This window comes from Saccostrea cucullata, unplaced genomic scaffold (genome assembly GCF_032062105.1).
Source record: "Saccostrea cucullata isolate Sc308-1 unplaced genomic scaffold, CSIRO_AGI_Scuc_v1 ctg448, whole genome shotgun sequence".
Classification (NCBI taxonomy): Eukaryota; Metazoa; Mollusca; class Bivalvia; order Ostreida; family Ostreidae; genus Saccostrea; species Saccostrea cuccullata.
In genome coordinates, this window is record NW_026937346.1 from 174873 (window position 1) to 194278 (window position 19406).

Genomic DNA, 19406 nt, shown 5'->3' on the forward strand with positions numbered 1-19406 from the left:
TAAATTTTTTGATTTAGATTTGACTGCATATCAAACTACAGGTAAAAACAACAACTTTTAATGCTAATTGGCTATTGTTTACAGGCTGTCTGTCATAGAAAGCTCATATAGAAAAAGTACGGTGTGCAAATAGGTAATTCTAAATTCATATTGATCCCTAATTTTAATCTTTCGATTTCCCAACTTTCCCCTGAGTGAATTTTTCTAAACTTTTTATATGTGAGTTACTAATAGCTTATCTACAAATCTGCATTAAAATATGAACTGTTGCAATTAGTTCTCGTTTTTCAGTAGAATGACTAGAACTCAGGAAAGTTTGTTAATTGCATATTATATTAGTATGCTTAATTAAGAAGCATTCGAACCAATGTCAGATTGATTCAGTACAAGTTCGCTTAACCCATTAAAATATTCTTTGTAACGTTTCCCTTCTTCTTCGAATGATTTGTAAAGAACCATTTAAATATTTACAATGAAAACATTAATAGGCATATTTTTAATTTGAAAATATCATTAATTGCAAAGATGGAAAGGGTATTCAATGGATCAGAAAGATATAACCTATCATTGGGTCTTCTTTTCGATGACTTGTGTCACACCAATTGCTAGGTCTTTGTTTTTATGCTGAATTTGACTGCAGAATGTTCTGTCCACCTGATCAATATATATGGGGTGTGATCGGTCAACAGGGGAAGTTGAGTCCTCCTGGACACCTTATTCCATCACCTTTTTTCCAGGGATCTGTGTATAATGAGTATACCCTTTAAAGATTTACATTGTTAGAAGATTTTTAGACCGATCGTTGATTGTTTTCTCACAATTTTCACACATTGGACAATCAGCGTGTATAAATACAGGCAGATTTGCAGAAAAAAATGTTTCAAGATGTTTAGTATTTCCTATTGAATTGTTTTGTTTCCTACAGATACAACTTCCAATGCCGGAATTTATTATAGCAGTCTAGTTTCTGATCTATATATAAAGTGACACGATGGGTTATGATGCCAGACAGAACTGGTTTTTATGACGACATATGTACGTCTGCTATTCGGTGTGCTTGCGTTCGTCTGCGAACAGTAATGAGGATCGGAAATTAAATTCGAAAGCGAAAAGATACACACAAAAAACACAAATATTAATCCGCTTTGGTATTTTTCTGTGATTGTCCAGCACTTTTGGCAAAATTCCTCTTTTTTTACGTTGGTTGAAGGAAAGATTGGTAGTATGACGTCTAACATTTAATTAGCATTGAAGAATGCTGAAGAACCCAACTCAGTCTCGACGTGAGAATCTAATTTTAAATTACAGTTGTATATGATACTATGTCGGTCAAACGCCGCCCGGGGAAAAAGTTTGACCAAAGAAGAATGTAAGTTGTACAATGTAACGAATATATTTTAATCCTTCATGATTTTAATAAAATATCATGAGATACATGTACATTTCATATTCAATACAAACGTACACCTTTTTCTATAATTATATTTCCAATATGCATGATTGTAAATTAAACATTAATTTACTTTTCGGGCTGCACCTGCACATAATAAATAGAAAATCAATAAAGATTAATACATAATTATGATTGCGGTTTTTCCGCTTGCACCTGTGAGTAATTTATATAATGTTTAGAGAGCGACGACCTAGCCAGTCAATATATTTAGTGACTTTTCATTTGTTGTCAATTGTCACTTGGTGTGGGAGGAATAGCACTTTTATACATAATTTTTAGGATCGTTGGGTATAACGGAATGCACAAAAACTATTTCATGTAAAAGTCAAAGCGCATATACTTTGTAGAGTAAAATAAACGAATATTAACATATATTAGAATGTCAAAATAAAATTCATTGTTGAATCTATCAGATTCAGTTATAAACATAAGTCTTCAAAGCAAAGAAATACACTTTCGACCATCAAGAATAAATCCATCTCATTCTTACATATTGTTTTTTTTCAATTGTAAATTCTGTTGCTGAGAAAAATTATGTGATGTTGTATAAAAGCATTTACGAATTTTTTGTATGGTGTTATGCCCCCGGATCGAGAAGGATATGGAGAAAAAAAGTCCATAAAATGGTACAAAATAGGAGCAGAGCAAACACGGAACTCCGAAACATCAGAGGTGGGATCAGGTGCCATGGAGGAGTGAGCATCCCCTGTTGACCTGTCACATCCGCCGTGTGCTCCTTATCATGATTGGGAAATAACGGGAAAATCCGTCGTCAATTCAGTGTATAAATAATGGTCTAACAATTAGTATGAAAAACGTCAGTCAGCCTTTTCCTTAATGATAAACTGTATTTGCTGACAATGTCATTGTATCGACCATAGAACTTACGAAATGATGACTTTAATCGAGATTGCTGATATTCTTGTTTCATCAACTTGCCTGTCAATAATTTACCTCGTTTAAAAAATTGTTCATTAGTAGCGCATACTCATACTATCCAATCAACTGAGATATATACTCCGTTTGCAAGTGATGAAGGTATATTAATGTCTAAGTAAGGGAAACTGACGACAGAAAAGTTAGAGTCATCACGTTTATCATAGTGCTTGGTTGTTAGATTACCATTATCGTCTTTTTCAAGTAAAATATCCAAGTATGAAACAGATGTGTCAGACTGTGGTATCTTTTTTCTCAAGCTTACCAGGATATATCTTATCGACGTAGGAATGGAAGTTACCATTGTTAATTGACAATACGTCGTTGATATATCTAAATGTCGAGTTGAAGGCCACAGTGAATGATTCCGGGGGGTACATTGCTTTTGTCCTTTCCTGTCTTTCTGTTTGTTTGTCTGTCTGTTTTCTGTCTGCCCGTTGTCAACTTTAACTTGGCCCATAACCATGATGTGGTTGTGGCTATGGCTTTCACTTTTGACTGGTGTATTCCTTGTATCAAGACCTTTCTATGGGTAACACCAAATTTGACGTCTTGACCTTGACCATGGAGTTTGACCTACTTTTACAAAAAATACCACACTTTAACCTCGGCCAAAACTTTTGAACAGTTGGAATTAAGGCTTTCGTACTTTACAAGTGTACAATTGTATATATTGTGACAAGACCTTTCAGCTGGTATAAATCGTTTTGACCCTTAATTTTGACCTTGAACTAAGTGTTAGACCCACTCTTTAAAAAAAATTAACCTTGGTCATAACTTTTGAACAGTTTATGATAGAGCTGCTTTCATATTTCATAGGTGTATTCCTTGTAACAAGACCTTCCATTGGGTACCAACACCTTGACCTTATTACCTTGACCTTTGGAGTTTGACATTCTTTTTTTTAAAGAACTCAACATTCGCCATAGGCTGCTATATGTGAACATCAGTGTTTCACAAACACAATATTCAAATTTATTTTTATTCACAAATCTGTCGGACTCAAACAAATCTCAGTGGATATTTTCACTTTATTTACTATCCATAAGATGTAATGTATGCTCATACCAGTACAGTTTACTAGAAACTAACCCACGATCTTCAAAGTCCTAGGAACAGGGCAAGGAGGCAGGGGTTAATTGCCTCGAGCTCCCTGTCATAACCTTTAGAACGTGCGCCACTCATTGCATGTTTGACAACAGCTTAAATTGTTTGTATACATATAACTAACGTTTTTATCGAGATACCGTCATTTTATTGTTCAATAAATAAATGATCAATAAACATTAATGCATAATTGTAATTGCGTTTTTTCTGCTTGCACCTGTGAATTATATGTATAAGATTTACTTAGAGGGCGACGACCATTAGTCAGTCAATATGTCTAGATATTTTTCATTTGTTGTCAGTTGTCGCTTGGTGTTGGAGGAAGAGCACTTTTATATATAATTTTAAGGTTTGTTGGGTATACCGGAATGCACAAATACCATAATTTTTATGTAAAAGTCAAAGCACGCGTTTTTTTGTAGAGTAAAATATATGAATATTAACATTTTAAATAGTTCCAAAATTAAAATTCTTGTTAAATCTATCAGATTCAATCTTGATTCAAAGTCTTCAAAGCAAAGAAATGATTGTTTGACCATCAAGAATGAATCAACCTCATTCTTATATAACAAATGTAATTTACGTTGCTGAGAAAAATTAAGTTATGTTGTACATGTATAAAAGCATTGACGGATCTTTTTTTATTGCTTGTATGCTGTTAATATATATATATATATATATATATATATATATATATATATATATATATATATATATATATATATATATATATATATATATATATATATATATATATATATATATATATCGCAGCAATTAATTTCAAAAACATTTGTCGAATGCTTGCATGCTCATTTAAAAACAAGTTTAAATAAACATCATAAATATGTTTTAATATTTAAATTATTTTACATATAATATAGAATATTTTACTGCTTTTGACATCTGTATCCAAAATTGTAAGTTTAGAATAGTTACACTGAAAAAAAGGACATATCCATTTTAAAATTGTAGAGTAACCATGTGCCAAGAGAGAAAATAACAAACCAGCAACGAAACAAACGACAGCTAGCCAGCATTGTTACAACGCACTTTGAAAAATTACGCACTTTGAAAAAAATTTTCAAAGTGCGCCACGCACTTTGAAAAAAATAAATTTTTTTTCATTGCATGTTTGACAACACGCACTTTAAATTGTTTGTATACATATAACTGGTTTGATAACTTTTTTTCTAAAGTCACAAGATATACGTTTTAAATATTTAAGGTTTTGATAAAATAAAATGGAAAAAAATTAAACTTAATTGTTTTATTGAACGCGATATATAAATCATAAGTTCGCAGCAATGCAACAGCTTTACCAAAAAATATATCTTTGCGAATGACGAAAGCTTGCATGCAATGCATTTAAAATAGCAAGTTTATATCATAAACATCATAAATATGTTTTAATAAAGTGTTCTCTTGAAATGTACATTTGTCTATTTTACACATATAATATAGAATATTTTACTGCTTTTGACATCTGTATCCAAAATTGTAAGTTTAGAATAGTTACACTGAAAAAAAGGACATATCCATTTTAAAATTGTAGAGTAACCATGTGCCAAGACTTTCGAAAAATTTTTCAAAGTGCGTTGAGCACGCACGAAAAAAACAAACGTAATTTTTTCAAAGTGCTTGCCACACAGCATAAATGCGAGCACCCGAGTAGCAAATAAAAAGTGCCATAATTTCAGCATAAAATGTTACTGCTCAAAAGTGCAAAAGTATATGATGAAAACTACATGTATCCGATTTTGTTGTCACTCATTTCCGATCATCTATTTTTGAGCAGCAATTCTTGTTAACAGACTTCCTCGGGTAAACTTTTGGGCTGATAGAATTAAACATAATGCTAATTAAGCAATTATTTAGCCGGTGTTTATAATTTTGCAACACATCGATAACTAAACAAGGAAGACTACTTGATTATCTTTTGGCACTTGATAATTTGAAAGTATTCAATTTGTCACATTGCCAAAAAATTTCATAGCGTAACATTGAAAAAAATGAATGAATATATTGTACACGAAAGAATAGCTTTATCCTACACAGTACATCTTTGTGATGAATTGCTATTCATGTTGTTGACCTTTATTTAATTTTTTCCCATGACAATGCAAATTTACAATGTATATTTAGTATTCAGGTCAACTGGTCAATGGACAGAGACGGTTAAGAAATTGTTTTAAATGTCTGTTTCCCGTCTTTCTATGTATCTTTCTGTCTGTATACTTTTTATTTAGAATAAACAGTTTAAGTAAAATAACACTTCAATTTCCTTGGTTATTTTTCTCTTCTTTTGTAATAAATACTGACCAGTAGATCGAGAGCTATACACTTTTATCAAAGACTTTTGATTAAACATGCAAACAAAGGTCTCTGACTTTTAAAACGATAAAAGGAAATATATATATGTATGTATATAAAATAAATAAGGAGATAAATATTTTGACTCAAGGATTTTAAAGTAAGCGTTACAAAAGCCTTGTTTTATTCTTTAAAATTCATTGGGAAAATAATCGCGGGAAAACGATTTATCCTTGAGTTAACTGCATTTTCAGATTTATTTATAATTTTTGCGCTCACTTGTTTATTTATTGACTTCAAACAGAGTATAACTATTCTAATATAAACCACTCTTCCAAAAAAGCAATTTTCATTTTAAGAAATTAAAATTTCAATCATCCCAAGACATTTTTAATTCTCTGAATGGTAAAAAGAGTGAATTGTATTGTCACATGCCTGAAAACGTTAAAATTTCTGTGTCTTTTCAAATATCTTGTCTATGACGAAACTACATGCGTAACAAGTAATTAGCACAGTCTGAATAAAAACAGAGCAAATTCCCAGACAACAGTCTAAGCAATGTTTATAACAAAAGTATAGTAAACTGTGAAAGCATGCAGGCTTATACCCGTATCAATTTTCCGAATAATTCGTGTGTTATTCAGTGTAGGTGTTCGTCATATTATTGTTTACTATCTATTATATACATGTATTTCAAATTATCGCCTTTAATTCTTTGTGTCGCACGACAATTATAATTATGAATCACCTACAATCTAATGATAAAAGTACATTGTACAATAAAATGACATTCATTTTTGGTAACATTCACTGAAAACATCTTTTACAAAATCAGAAAATGACATTTATTTTATCTAGTAAAATATTATACACATGCGTCTGACGCTGTGGTATCTTTTATTTCAAGTTCAATTTGGTATATCGAGTAAACATATGAAGTAACGATTTTCAATTGATAATATCACAAAATCGAGTTGAAGCCAAAGCGAGTGTTTTCGTCTTTTCGTGTATACGTTTTTGAATACATATTTTTGTGTCATATAAATTACACAAACGTCGGGAAAAACAGGGTTTAAATGTAACAATGGAATTCCTATAAATTATTGGAGACCTGTTCTCCGTAAAAACATAGATACTTAACATCAATTTAGAGTGCTTGTACAAATGTACAATCATAAAATGTGTAGCAAATTAAGTATGCAGATGATCAATTAAAAGGAAAATTAATCAACTAATTCAATTTTTATGCAAAAATGTCTCTATGTATGATGACAAAAGTTTTAAAATTTAATTCTTCATTGGAAATTGTGGTATAAATGGTTCAACAGTCGTACGTTTTGATTTTGGTAAATTTTTTCGATTTTAAATTATTTTAATGTTCTTTTAGCGTACACAATTTCCAGAATATATTGTAAACTTTTCATAGAGTTTCCCCTTCACTGTTGTTGATCCTTTAGTAATTAGTAAAGAAAGACTATTCGTAAAGCATTTGCTGGAACCTGCTTTGTATATTTGTTTGCTTTACTTTAGACGTTTATGAATCCAGAAAAGATATGGTAATTCAAATCCATTTTATTGGTTAAGAATATTAAAAATATCAAAAACTTATGAATTTGAAGAATTCCCTTCTAAAAAAGGAGTTAATGGTAAATGTTTCATTATCCCTTGCATAATTAAACCTACGTTCCTCTAAAGTACATGAAACCAATGAGTTTAAGCTTGTACATTTCAATTCAGAATATCAGAAATTTACTTGAAGACTCGGATATGCCAATAAAAATTCAAATGATCTCATAAAAGAAAACATTTCATTGATTGAACGTCATTATATATCAGAGGATAAAACTTTATTGATGTCAACTGCAACAATAATAATCGTAAACGTAGCTATCAGGTCGCCCGCGCGACGAAGTAGTTAGAGCGTATGCTCTGGAGTGGCTAAGTAAAGAGTTGATCCTTATGTCATGGGTTCGAATCCCACTGTGGGAGGTGGAAAAGGGTCTTTTGGATAAAACAGTATAAACCGAGGACCCGATTCGCAGTAGGTGCTGGCACAAAAAGATCCCTCCCTGTTCAATGGCCTTTAGTGCCTAGAATAGGATGAAATATGCAGCTCTCCATCAGCAAGTGGTGGCGTCTCCATATGAGTGAAAAATTCCCAAGAGGGACGTTAATCAACATACATACAAACAGATAAACTTAGCTATCCGTGATTTCACAAATTTACAATTAAAACATCCTTCCTTATGAGAGAATGGCAATAAAATTGCATTTATTTATATAATTTAAACTGTCTTAACGTTAAAGTACAGTTATTCACATATATGCATGGAATATGTATATGAAGATAAGCTCAAAAGACCATTTACCCATACAAAATAGGAGCAGAGAAAACAAAGATCCCCAAAACATCAGAAGTGGGATCAGATGGAGGAGTGAGCATATTCTGCATGGTCACATCCGCCGTGTGTTCCTTGTAATGACTTGGGAAATATCGGGAAAATCTGTCGACTATTCAGTGTGTAAATTATGACATAACAATATGTATGAAAAACGTCCGTCAGTATAGGAAAAATTGTATTCGATGACAAGGTCTTTGTATCGACCGTAGAACTTACGAAATTATTACTTCAAAGGAGATGCCGAGATCCTTTTTCAGCAGCTGGGTTGTCTGTAACTTATCTTTTTTTAAAAATTGTACATACGTAGATCATGCTCTTGCGTATCAAATCAGTTGAAAGGTATAAGCCCCGTATGCAAGTGATGGAAGTATATTGCTGCATAAGTGAGGGAAGTTTACAATTGAAACGTTAAAGTAATCTCGTATGTCTTACAACTTGGCTGTCCATAAACGTTCTTTTCAAATGTAACATCTTAAGCACCCTCTCTACACAAGTGCAAAGTACTTTTTGGACATGGAGAAAAATATATTGTATAACTATAAAGGAGTTAATATTGAGCCTATTTATTTAATTTTCACCATGTGGTGCGTGGCATTTACCCCCGGGAAAAATGTTCAAAGACAACACTGTATAAGTGAATAGAAATCACTGTTAATTACTTCAATGGAAAAAATACATGTAAAAAACACGTTCATATTATCGCCTTTTAAAATGTTTGAATACTTTAATTCATTACAAATTGAGTAATATATTGTAAATTTTTATTTTTTGGTTAATTGACAATACCAGAAAAAGTCTTAGAATCAGAACTCTTTATGCAGTGTGTGGGAGGTTGATCTTTGATTTACATGGCATATAGTTGATATAAAGTGGAAATGACCATTGTTAATTTAATGCTGTTGATGTATATAAAGTTGTAAAAAAAAATTTTGTAAAAATTTGAGGCTACAAATTTTCCAAAAAATTCTTGGAATTTTTAAGTATCCACATCTAGTTAACATCACTTCTAGATAACATTTTTGCACAGTTTTACTGAAGTTTCTCCTTCACTAAGGTTAATATTTTAACATAGTGAGGAACGTATAATAAAGAAAAAGAGACCGTTGTTTTGTTGAGCTGAAAATTTTATTGTTGAATACATGTAATGTTTCTTTGGTTAGAAAAATAACATTACAGGAAAAAATGAAAATCTTACAAGTATAAAAGATAGGAAACTTTTTCATTCAATTTTTTTTTATTGAAGACTTTACAAAACAATTGTCATATTCAGAGGAACAACTTCATCTACTATTCGTTATAATGCCGTTTGAAGAATTGCTGACTTATTAATTATCATTGAATAAACCATCAACTAGACATGTCGAAATGATTTGAACAATGTCTAGAAAAAATAAATCAAATGTGTTGTGAATTACAGGGAGTGGCTGTAAGTGTTTACTTGTATTCTAAGACATGTACATTAGTACGCTTTACTGTAATAAACATCATCCAATTCTTCGTCTGTTTATATTGCGTCTCATACATCCCCACATTGAATGAAACGAAAGAAATTACATAGAATTTCCAGCAAAATGTTGCATTGAAATTTGTTATAAAAAAAAAATAAATTCTACTTTTATTGTTTATGTACATATTTACGTAGAAAATATTTTTTTCACATCTTATGAAGTAAAATATTACTGTTTATCACTCAAAAATTGTAAATTAAACAAAAATTGGCATTTTGCAACATAATTTTTTTTAAATGGACGATGCATTCAATTTAGGAATTAATTAGTTCTTTTTTCGATTAAAATCATATGTTTTTTTATCATTTGACCTTTTATTTATTTTTCATAGATTTCAGGTGGAAAAATTATTTACGGTATATTCGTCATTTTCTCGAAGAAAAACGCTTTTCTTGATGCTATGTAGACAACCCCGTTCATCAAAACATCTAAAATTCAAATTTTCACTCAAAGAATTTGTTCCTACATTAACTTGTGTGTGATGTGCATGTATGTTATAAGTAAGATACAAACCATTATTAAATTGAAAATCTTGCGGAAAGAAAATGGATCTGACAAAATGATTAAGAAATAATACAATGCAGACATTCAGGTCTTCTTTTTAAGTGAAATCAATGCTACTTTACTTAACTTTATTTAATTAAATATTTCAAAAATTCATTATATGTGTTCGTTTCATAACGACGCCTTACTCACTAATTAATTCTAAATCAAAATTTGCGGGGAAAAAATATTTATAGCAAAAATATGGCCGTATTCTGCAGAAAAAAATATGAGCATCCAATACGCTTAGTAGTATTTGAAAATACACAGTAAAGACATATTAATCAAAATGGACGGAGTCAGATAATATACATACATGTATAGATTTATATGTATGAATATAATTTTTAAAATCAATCTGGGAAGAAAGTTTTGATAAAAAAAATATGGAATAGGATAAAGTTGACTGATTTGTACAATCAAACATTAGAACACACCATGTCTGTTAATTTTTGGACTTGTTGTTAAGGTTAATAGGAATGTCTAAAAGCTTGTCAATATCCGGTGGTATATATTTCTTCAGAAGTTCCCTTGTACAGCTCCAAAGAAAATTTTGATATTCAGGATCTCTAGAGAAAAATCAAAAGCAAACAATTACATAATTACGTAAACTCTGACTTGAATGTAATGTTTGCATCTCCATGCAGATGCCTCGATAATATTATAATATTTTAGTCGAAACTATATATATAAAAAGTTAATAATTGTGCCTTGATTCAAAATTTATAACAATGTTTGTAAATAAATTGTTACGTTATTATTTAATAATTATATAGTATTTGTAATCTTGAAAATAAAAGATGAGGAGACAAGAAATATTAACGAAACTAATAAAAGAATTCGAAAGTGCACAATTTACTTCAATTTGTAATACTCTGTCATGCCTTTCCCTCTCATTTAAATTGTTTCGTAAACTTTTAAGACAATATTTCTTTGATGTATCTTACGCAAGTAATTAATAAATAATCAAAGTACTGAAACTGAATACGACAAAAATTGGACATGACATAAAATAAGGCATAAAGTTTGTAAGTTAATAAATCTCTCTTTGCAAGATCATCATGAAAATTCTTTAAAGATTAATTTTTAAAAATAATTTGTTTTACTGGGCCAGCTGGGTGCAGACTAACGTGTAAGAACAGAGGAAATTGAATGTTTGTAATATCCAAACTGTGAAACATTTATACCAATAAGTCCTTTGGGAATAAATAAATAAATAAATAAATAATAACGTAAAGCATAAAACCCGTGTGTGAAATCTTTAATGTTTTTGACCTAAAATTGCACTAAGTTATTAAAAGAATATTTTAAAAGATTTTAAATATAAAATTAGAGATTAATCTTTAGAAATACAGTTCTAATAAAAACTCAATAAAAAGCATAAAAAATATTTTGATGAATGCCATTTAAATCGTGAAAACCTATTTTCATGGATAGAGATACTATGAGCTACATTTTTTCTCTAATCAAGTTAATAATAATAGGCTGTATATAGCGTTTTTTTTTTGTTTTTTGTTTTTTTTTTCAATATATATATATATATATTTTACATAATACATAATTTTACATACAAATTTTAATTTAACTTTTATTTTAATTTTACCAAAGCAATCCATGCAAAACTTTCGAACCCCTGGCTGCCCTTCTGGTAGTGCATTCCTGAACAGTTCCGTGTCTACGGTTCCAGGATTTACGCAGCAAACTTCCACATCCGAATCAAGAAGAATCTTATCAACATAGTACATTTGCATAATCTGTAAACATATGACTGCTTTTATCCAATCATCCTTTTTGATCATTTACATTTTTCATGAATCAATAAATATACAGTAAACATTAAGCAATTCAATAAATTTATATCAAGAAAAGATGATTTCATCTTAAACTAACCTGAAAGAGCTTCGTATTGTTATATATGGAGTCGGCGTCAAAAGGACTTGTTTTACCGTTTTCGGCGAGATTAACGTCAAACTTTGCTTTATGGTGTGCTTCACTGCAAACAAATACGATGCGACAGTCCTTTCCCGATTTCGTCAAAAGAGGAATCAGATGAGCGACAATAAGAAAATGTCCCAGATAATTCACCTGTAAGGTATTTCGAAACAATAGATAATTGAAAGTAAAATAAATTTACATTGCAATTTACTCGTAACTGTATACTTTTACTTATACAGTGTAGAGTGACTTACAAGTAACATATATTTGAAAACAAGTCGATGTTGCTTTCATATGTTTATTAATTTCTATTTTTGTAAATATTTTAAAATTCCGCCTTGTCCTTTTCATTTTTATGTTTTGATTTCTTTTTTCTTATTCTAAATCAGTAAAAGATGTAATCGTAACCTTTACAGAGTAGACACTTATGGCTTATGATAGTAAAAAAAATTGAGAGAGCTTCAAGTTACAAAAAAGAAAAAACAAATTTACTTGCGTTTCAATTAAACGAATTTAATGAAACAAATGGATCTAAAGATTTCGATCTCATAAAAACTACAAGCAATACAATTCTGTAAACGGGACATAACGCCAACTCCTGGAAATACTAGATGTCAGATCAGATGATCCTGTTGATCAGTCGCAACCGTCATGAACCCTACGTTTGATCAAGTGAACGGAACAGTTTATAGTCAAATTAAGTGTACATTTAAAACAAATGCTTAACTTTTGTATGGAACAAGTCGAAATACAACCTAGAAATAGTTTTGTGTATTTTGCTGATAAGTTCATTATAACGACTTTAAAATTTACGAAATGCTAACTTGAAAAGAATTTGTTGAAATTCTTGTAACAGTAACTTATATATATGAATAGCTGCATTGGTTTATGAATTGATCGTATAAGGCTCTTGGGTAGAGAATAAGTTGGAAAATAAACGCCATATGCAGGTAGTAGCGGACCATTACTACATTTGGAAAAGTTGAAGATATTTCGTTAGTCTTACAATTCAGTCGTTAGTTGGCCTATTCGTCTATATATTCAATAAAATATCCAAATATAAAACAGATAAGACAGACTCTGTGTTATCTTTTATTTTAAGTCCACTGGCAGATAGAAAGTTGAGATCGAGACATAAACAGATGAAAAGGCGCACCTGATATTTCGTACAAATTTTTCTGTGACTGAAGATGCATGTAGAGAGAAAAAATGACAAACATTCTTCTTATTATACCTTAAATTTAAGTGATAAACTTGAGATAACTTTTTTATGCAACAGGATAACTTAAAAAAAGATACACTTTTATTTTTTTTTACCTGATATGTCAACTCAAAATTATCTTCCGTCATCACTAAAAAAGAAAAAAAAAGAAATCTGTTAGTTTCTGTGAAAGAATATAAACATCTTTCCTTTCTAAAAGTTTTAAAACTTTTGTGAATTTTATTATAAAAGACAAAATGACAAAAAATCCATAAAGCAGGAGGAATTTTACCATTTTTCATTTTGCAAAACAAATGTTTTTTTAAAGTTTATATTACATCTAAATTGTAGAGCTAACATATTCTGATTTTTTTTTTAATAATAACATGCTATGTAAAAAAATATTACTAATATTTTCAGTCTATTTCATTTTGAGACCTTAAGAAAAAATTCTTAAGAATTACACTTTTCTAAAAGCAAATTAGAATAACAGAAAAGAATTTTAAGCAAATTAAAGTAATAAACTTATGATAACTATGTTATGTAACAGGATAATTTAAAAATATATATAAGTGTATTTTTATTACCTGATATGTCAACTCAAAATTTTATTTTTGAAATCTGTTAGCGTCTGCGAAAGAATAAAAAATATTTCCTTTCTCTTCTACTTTTGTTAGTTTTATAAAAGACAATGAACTAAAGAGCAGAAGAAACTACATTGTATATATTCATTTTGCAAAAGATATGTTTTTTTTCTCAATTATATGCATTTAAATTATAATTGTTAAATGTTTTTGATAATAACATAACTTTTAGTAACAACATGCTGTAAGTAAATAAATTCTTATTAATATTAGATAAGACCTTATGCAATAATATACCAACAATAACATTCAAAATCAATTGAATCATAATGATAAAGCAAATTAAAGCTATAAACTCAACACAAAATCTTTTATGTCTGAGAAACAGACTGAACATTACTAATAGAGGCACGGAGTTTAAATATATAAATTAGTTGTATGATTTTATTCTCGACATTGCATTTGCAGTTGTAAGCCTAATATGGCCATGCATTCATTCATTTTTTTTAATGTATTATTTCAACATAGGCCAATTTTTCAGTAGCTATTGAAACAGTTACACATTACTTTAACATTATGACAGTTAATAATTTACTAATCATTTGTGGAAAATGAGCAATTTGAAATATTTACACTAAGTTTAACTTGATATCTCTCTTGTTTAATTGAGTTTAATTTGACACATAGAGTATTGAATGGCTGATCTTTATTAGTTATGCGGAGGAATGTTGTCAAGAAAGTTGCATTGCTGAAATATGCATATCCTTGTGCATTGTATTGTCGATGTCATATGTATAGCTTTCTGTTGCAAGGGAGAAAATTTAAATTACTTATCACCTCTGTTTTACCTAAACTCAATATCTAGAATTATGTTGTATTGCTGTATACTTATATGTTTTCTTGCCCTATTGAGTGATTGTTAATCATACTTACTAGTATCTACATTATGCCTCTAGTGGGATATTAGTGGCAAAATTCTGTTCTTTATAGAGCAGAGAAAGGATACTTAAAATGCACCTCTCTCTCTCTCTCTCTCTCTCTCTCTCTCTCTCTCTCTCTCTCCTCACCTTTATTTTTAGAGTAAACACCAGCATTGCAAATAAGGAGATTCAGTCGGTTGTATTTGGCTTTGAATGTGTTGATGAAATTCATTGTGGATTCCAAAGAGGCCAAATCTAACTTCATGAATTCTACAGCTAGATGGTCATCTCTTATTATGTTCATTGAGTTACGTCTTTTCTCCTCTTGAAATTCTGCATCCATTCGCCTCATTGCCTTTAAAATAAATAAAACAAAAATAAATATGCAAGAGAGTGTTAATCTTGGAGACATCTTAAAATATGTGCTTGTTTTAAAACTTCGTGTTTTCTAAAAAGAAAATGCAAATTTTTTAAACCTTCAAATAGTATGTTCTTTTGTCAAGGTAAACCAAAAAAAGATTTTGATCTACAACTTTTTCTGACCTTTATAGACCAAACTGTACTATTTTCGTATACAACCTTGAATAAATTATATGTATTAACAAAAAAATGTTTATTTTCATTAATATCATCTCTTTTTTCGTGAAATGATATATTCTTGCTGACATTAACACACCTTAAATGTTTGATACTACTTAATTAAATGTGTCTTATAATATTTTGTGTATCTATGAAAATAATTGTCATCATAACTAAGTCAGTTGTACCGTTTATGAATATTGATATCATCAGGTCTGACAGAAACATAAACGTTCTACTAGCAGCAATTTTACTACAATAGCATCGATTATTTACAATTGTGGATATCACATTATTTATCCATGTGTTGTTGTTTCATTAATTAACTTTGAAATTTTGATTTTGAGGCAAAAATGTATCTATAAATGTTTATGCATAATGTATTAGTTCTAATGAATAGGGATTTGGATTTTAGTCATATTAAGAAGAATAGATTTTATGGCCAACGCGCTATAAATATGCATAAACCACAAAAACTTTTGACAGCAATTGATTTTTGATGTTACTCCATAACAACATTATTTGTGATAAAATCGACAACAAATTCAGGCTTTAAATTTCAAAAAATAATCCACTCAACTATTGTGTTTTATCTGTAAGAGCAGGTAAAATTATACAGTATTTAAACAAATTTAGAGTATTCTTTATCTATTTTACATCGCTTTCATTTAAATTCTTTCATAATGCATACCTCGTTCGCTTTCTGTTCATCTCTGCAAGCCAGAACCACTTTAGCTCCCATCATTGCGATGTACTTAGCTGTTTCATAACCGATTCCTGAAATACACAAATGTCCATGTAAGACTTTATCAATATAATGCTTAATATTCAACGATCAGGCACGCAGATGGGAAGCCTGCTTGAAACAAATCGTTGATATGCCATAAAAACAGAAAATAAGAAATTGTGCCTTATTGATAAAGGGTCCTACACAATAATTGTATTCACATCAAAAGATTTGGCCATATTGCATAAAAAATTGACACAACGTTATTTTAACAAAAAAAGGCTTACTTTTGAAAATAAAGAATCACCCAGCGGAATTTAAAGTGTTTGAAAGATAACATGATCAGAATGAATATCTATCATCTATATAATGCAAAACTGCATAGAGAAAAATAGTCCACAGTTAAATTTAACTATATTAAGTATTTGTATTGAAAAAAAAAAAGATTATTCTTTGTTCTATTTCCTGTTTGTTTGTTTGTTCAACATCCCTTTTGAGTATTGTTCACTGATAATAACACATGCCGTTGGATATCTTAAAATTGAAATCTATACTCGTCACTCGAGGCCTTTTGAGGCAGTGAGGATATCTTTTAGTGCCAGCATCTGTGTACTTTTTCATGTTACAAATGTTTTTACAATCTCATCTAAAGGATCAGTCTCCATATCCCCAGTGGAAAAATGAAATTACTTATTGATAATATTTTAATATTTAAAATTTATTCTATGGAATTGACAATACGTACAAACGGTTTACATCACAAACATGTTTTACTTGTGTGTCCTGAACAGCATTTCATATAGTAAAAATGTTTATTTTGAATCTATTTTGCATTTGTGAACTATTTAAACGCACATTTAGGCAATATATGAATTGCTTCTAAATAATGACATAAACAAAAGATATAATGAACTATCAAAATTTCCCATTTTTTAAATTCATGATGAATAACATATTAAAGTACTATACTGCTTCGCTTTTTCATAATTATTAATAATCTTAATTTTAAAACAGGGAAGGTATTTAATGAATTTAGTTTAATTTTTGTCGAACCCTTTCATAGGAATAGAAATTAGTTCTAGTTAGAGTTCTTTCATTTCTAAATTGGTGTTATATAAATGGAAAAGGCTTGGTCTTCTTAATTTGATAGTTATAGAGTAACTCTGTAGTGCAAAGTTCGAATGAAATGTCTGTTTCATTGTCTGATTCATGATTATCTATTCTTTTTTAATGTGAATTTAATTAGTTTACCAAAGCATGTTAGGTTAAATATTTTTCATGTGTATAAGCGTTATTAATTTGATGCAAAGTTTTAATAAAGCGGTTTTTTACCAAAGCATTTATTGTCTAGTTTAAAATACAATGTTTACATAGAACAATCCCTGTCAGGAAACGTTACGTATAGCAATTCACCGAGACGTAAGTAATCAAACATTGCCCTTGACTCTTAAAATTCACATATGTATGATTTCATTCAACATGTCTCATTTTTGAATAAAAGGTCTATTATTACCATTGGTAGATTTATCCATTTAGCATCAAATTCTTATTTTAATGGTCTTTAATAACTATTATATGCTCTGAAATATTCTGTATTGATAGCGGTGGCCTATAAAAGACTAAAACGTCAACCGTGCTTTAAAGGTATTCAAGAGAGAAAGATACTGAGACCATAGTTTCTATACGTGTGTCAGGGGGTATCGTAACTCTAAACAACCAGTATTTTAATTGAGTTGTCACCAAGAATAGACAATTAAAGCTATTCAAGAAAACTTGATGGTCATTGTTTATTGGATATATTTATGACATATATGTTTTATGGAATATTTGAGAAGTGAACGTACACTTTCATAGGCTGCCGACTCTACTTTTTCATGGCAATTTTATCGTATTAAATTAATCCTTTAAATGATTGCTGGATTTGGGAATTAAAGCATTAGGCATTTAGAGATTTCCTTATTCCAATAAGTAAGCTTTACAAGGAAAGTGTTAAAGTGCAAATGTATTATGGTATCAAACATATAATCTTTTTATTGACTTCTTTTCCTATTCAAAATATTGATTACTTTTTTTGGAAGCAGATCCAAAATTAGTATTGAATTCTGTAAACTGAACTCATTAATGTGTCTCTTGTTTACTTAAGAACCACTTGCAATTATAGTTCTGTCAGTGCTTCAAGTTTCCACTATATCGGAAATAGAAGGGATGTTTAATAAATATTGGTGAAAGATAGGTACATGAATGTTAAATCGATATTCTTTCCCTCAAAATAATATGGCAATACCGCAAGGTTTATATGTGTTGATCACGATGTTGGTTGTAAATGAATTGCCCATAATTCTATTTTTGATGTTAATAATTTATATGCTTGCTTACTGAACGAAAGGATAAAATAACACATAATTGACTATGCAAATGTGGAAAAAAAATGTCAAATTGAAATTATTGTGTACATATCTTACCTGAATTTGCACCAGTTACTATGACAACCGTATCCCGTGGTAATTGCACCACTGGGATACTGGGTTTAGCTCCCATATTTCTGTCACAGTTTCAACAACGACATCCAAACATATGAAATAGGCCAGGAAATATAAATCAAAACTGTCACAACACCCTTAATTAAAGAACTAAAGAACATGCAAGGTCGAAATAAAATCCAAAAAGATAACTAGTTCTAGGAACTTCACATTTTGTGTGTTTTCTGTACCTATTTCTTCATTACTGATTAAAACGTACGAACATGGTAGTGCATTGATCCCTGTCATTTGTAAATACCCTCGATAGATTCATGAAATAACAGTAAGCTTTCCGTGCTGGATCAGTGATTTTTTCCAATAGCTCGTCTAAACAAGCTCACAGTTTTAGCAGGTACAGCATTTAAATTCTCGTAATAACCTAAGACGAAATGTACACTGTGGTTTAATTTGCGACCATTTAGCGACATAAAATTAGACAGGGATAACGAACTGATTTTATTAAATGTATGTTAAAGTTCGGGTTATTTTCCGTTCGGCGGCTTTTATTCAAGCATTTTCAATATTTGTTTTTAACTATAAAGGAGAAATGAACTACGTGTGTTGGGTATTTTCTTATACAATTCTCGCTAGCAAGCAATTTACGAAATATGTACTCGTGTCATGTACTGCACTGGAATTTAAATGTGAAAATGAAAATTTGGATCGGAAATACTTATGA

At 30.0% G+C, this 19406-nt stretch overlaps 1 protein-coding gene across 1 annotated transcript; it reads right to left on the minus strand.

Annotated features, from left to right (window-relative positions):
• Positions 1-10822: 10822 nt before the first annotated feature.
• On the minus strand, positions 10823-19028 carry LOC134247993 (WW domain-containing oxidoreductase-like). The gene is made up of 7 exons (XM_062730411.1): positions 18671-19028; positions 16173-16258; positions 15050-15257; positions 13515-13549; positions 12153-12347; positions 11849-12016; positions 10823-10831 (listed from the first exon to the last, which is right to left on the minus strand). The coding sequence occupies exons 1-7, from the start codon at positions 18744-18746 to the stop codon at positions 10823-10825; spliced, it is 777 nt and encodes a 258-aa protein (XP_062586395.1). The 5' UTR covers positions 18747-19028.
• Between the last annotated feature and the right edge of the window lie 378 nt (positions 19029-19406).

Excerpts from the sequence above, each read along its gene's own strand:
- LOC134247993 (XM_062730411.1), bottom strand. The coding sequence starts at position 18,746 with ATGGGAGCTAAACCCAGTATCCCAGTGGTGCAATTACCACGGGATACG. Across the intron at positions 16,259-18,670 it reads AGTAACTGGTGCAAATTCAG|GAATCGGTTATGAAACAGCT; the intron begins GTAAGATATGTA and ends TGTGTATTTCAG. Across the intron at positions 13,550-15,049 it reads TGTTTACTCTAAAAATAAAG|TGATGACGGAAGATAATTTT; the intron begins GTGAGGAGAGAG and ends TTTCTTTTTTAG.